We start from the raw sequence: 2,220 nt of genomic DNA, 5'->3' as shown, positions 1-2,220 counted from the left end.
TTTTGCTGACCACGGGCCTAGGGGATAGGCCAGATCTAGGGGTACATGTGTGGGATGGGTGAGAGGGGTACCTGTGGGTAGGTGTGGGTCAGTGGCAGAGGGAACTATGGTCTAGGGCAGTGGTTGGCAAACTGCAGCTCGTGAGCCACATGCGGCTCTTTAGCTCCTTGAGTGTGGCTCTTCCACAAAATACCGACTTTTGCGCATGGGCCAGGAAGTTTCAATCACACTGTACATGTGCGCCCGCACGTGGTTTTGTGGAAGAGCCACACTCAAGGGGCCAAAGAGCCATATGTGGCTCGCGAGCTGCAGTTTGCCGACCATGGTCCTAGGGCAAAAGAAAAAGAATTCATACACCTTGAAAGGAACTGTGGGCTGCAAGGCTGTGGTGGGCATAGGGATGGGTCTTGGCCCATCCTCCACTCCCCTGCCCAACCCCTCTCACCACAGCCCCCGGTCTCCTGTCTGCTGGCAACCCTGCCCCGCTGCCACTGCTACCACATGATGCCCACACTGGCCCCGCTTGTACCTGCTGACTGCACAGAGCAATTGGGGCCAGTGCTGTCAGCGAGTGTGATCAGTGGCTGCTGCCCTGATAACCCCTCAGGATCAAGGGGTGGTGGAGAAGCCCTGAGGGGCAATTGTGGCCGGTGCTGAGCAGGTGCAAGCGGCGGCTCTGGCTGTGGGTGCAAGTGGGGCTGGTGCTGGCAGAGGATGTCGGTCCGAGGTAGGCCCAGCAGGCCCGAGGGCGCGCCCGCCACGCTCACAGCACCACCGCCAACGTCGCCCCTCACTGTGCCTCTCACTGTCCTCTCCCTTCCTCTCCCCTCCCTACCGTCCCACACCCTGTCCACCCTCTTCTTGGCCCACAGCCCCTCTGTTCTGGGCTGGCTTTCTGCCCTCACTCAAGCCCTCACTCGGGATCCAGGGCTTTTCTCTCGCTTCTCAGATATTTTTGGGTGCGGGAGACGTGTGCCACCTACAGAGGCTCATTTGTCAAGCTCTCTCCTTCACCCCTTTCCGTCTGGAACAGCCCCCGACCCTGCCTGGAGGGGTCTCTGCGGGAAGGGCCGGAGCTGCCCGCAGGCCACAGGAGAGGGAGCTGGGAGGGGCAGGGACGCCCTGCTCAGCACCCCTTCTTCTTGGCCACCCTGGGCAGGACCAGCCGGCGGTGCGGGACCCTCGCTGTGGGTGAGGCTGGAGTCCCCTTAACAGCCTGATTTCCCAGGGACCTCGCTGTCCTCACCACGCGGGAGGCCTCCAGGCTTCTCCTCTGCTCTCGCTCCATTGGACAGAAAGGCCTGCGGACATGCCTCCGCCAAGCTGTCCCAGAGACCGAGGCCTGAGCAGGGAGGGACCTGCTGCAGGTCACAGAGCCATGCCCTCTATTCTCCTGGAGGCAGACGAGTACAGGCAGCCATTTCCCCACCACCCATCCCGGCCTCAGCCATAGTGAACACAAAGCAACATTCCCCACCACCCCTCCCGGCCTCAGCCACAGTGAACACAAAGCAACAGTAACCACGGCTATTGGTACCTGCAGTGCCAGGCCCTGCAGACCTCCGGCTGGTCTCCCCCTCAACCACTAGCCTCGTGGAGGCGGATGCACTGAGGCCCGGAGAGGTTAGGTGACACAGTGGTCGTCACGTGGCAGAGCTGGGCTGTGAGCCCGGGACTGGCCTGACAAGCCCCCTTCCTCTCTGGGCATAGAGAAGCCTTTAGGACAGTGACTCTCGTGTGAGGGTCTTTGACCCTGAAGGACATTTGGCGATGCCTGGAGACAGCTTTGCTTGTCACATGTGGCGGGTGATGCCCCCGGCACCCAGCAGGTAGGGGCCAGGAATGTAGTTCAACACCCACAGTGCCCTGAGCGGCACAGTGCCGGGGCGGAGAACCCCTGCCCAGGCCGGCTGCCCGGCTCTGGCAGGCAGTCCCTGGGCCTCCACCGGGGCCTGCCACCCTGGGGCTCGCCATCTGTGCGGGCCCTTGAGCTTCCAGGCCTCTGGCCTCTCCCAAGCCGCGGAGTCACTGTGCGCGTGACACGGAACAGTCATCGGCGTAGAAGGGGCATCGGGTGAGAGGGCATTGCTCATCGCCAGCCTGCCTCCGGGGCAGGGTGTCTGGGCTCAGAGCAGAGTTGGTGAGCTCCCAGGAGCAGGCAGAGGGGGCGGCGCATGGCCAGTGATGGGCAGTTCTGGACTTGAAGGGGAAAGACCAGCT

The 2,220-nt window shown here is 62.7% G+C and overlaps 1 protein-coding gene across 2 annotated transcripts in view; it reads left to right on the top strand.

The window, feature by feature from the left end:
• GRM4 (glutamate receptor, metabotropic 4) overlaps window positions 1-2,220 on the top strand; it is a 109,872-nt gene that overhangs the window by 68,586 nt on the left and 39,066 nt on the right. The window contains exon 3 of one of the 2 annotated variants that reach the window (XM_015558675.1): window positions 712-727. The exons of the other annotated variant lie outside the window; for it this stretch is intronic. Coding sequence (XP_015414161.1) covers window positions 715-727 — 13 coding nt within the window. The 5' untranslated portion in view covers window positions 712-714. The remainder of the gene's footprint in view (window positions 1-711; window positions 728-2,220) is intronic. 2 annotated transcript variants of the gene reach the window in all.

This window comes from Myotis davidii, unplaced genomic scaffold (assembly GCF_000327345.1).
Source record: "Myotis davidii unplaced genomic scaffold, ASM32734v1 scaffold1073, whole genome shotgun sequence".
Taxonomy (NCBI): domain Eukaryota; kingdom Metazoa; phylum Chordata; class Mammalia; order Chiroptera; family Vespertilionidae; genus Myotis; species Myotis davidii.
This window is presented reverse-complemented; position numbering and strand designations above follow the sequence as displayed.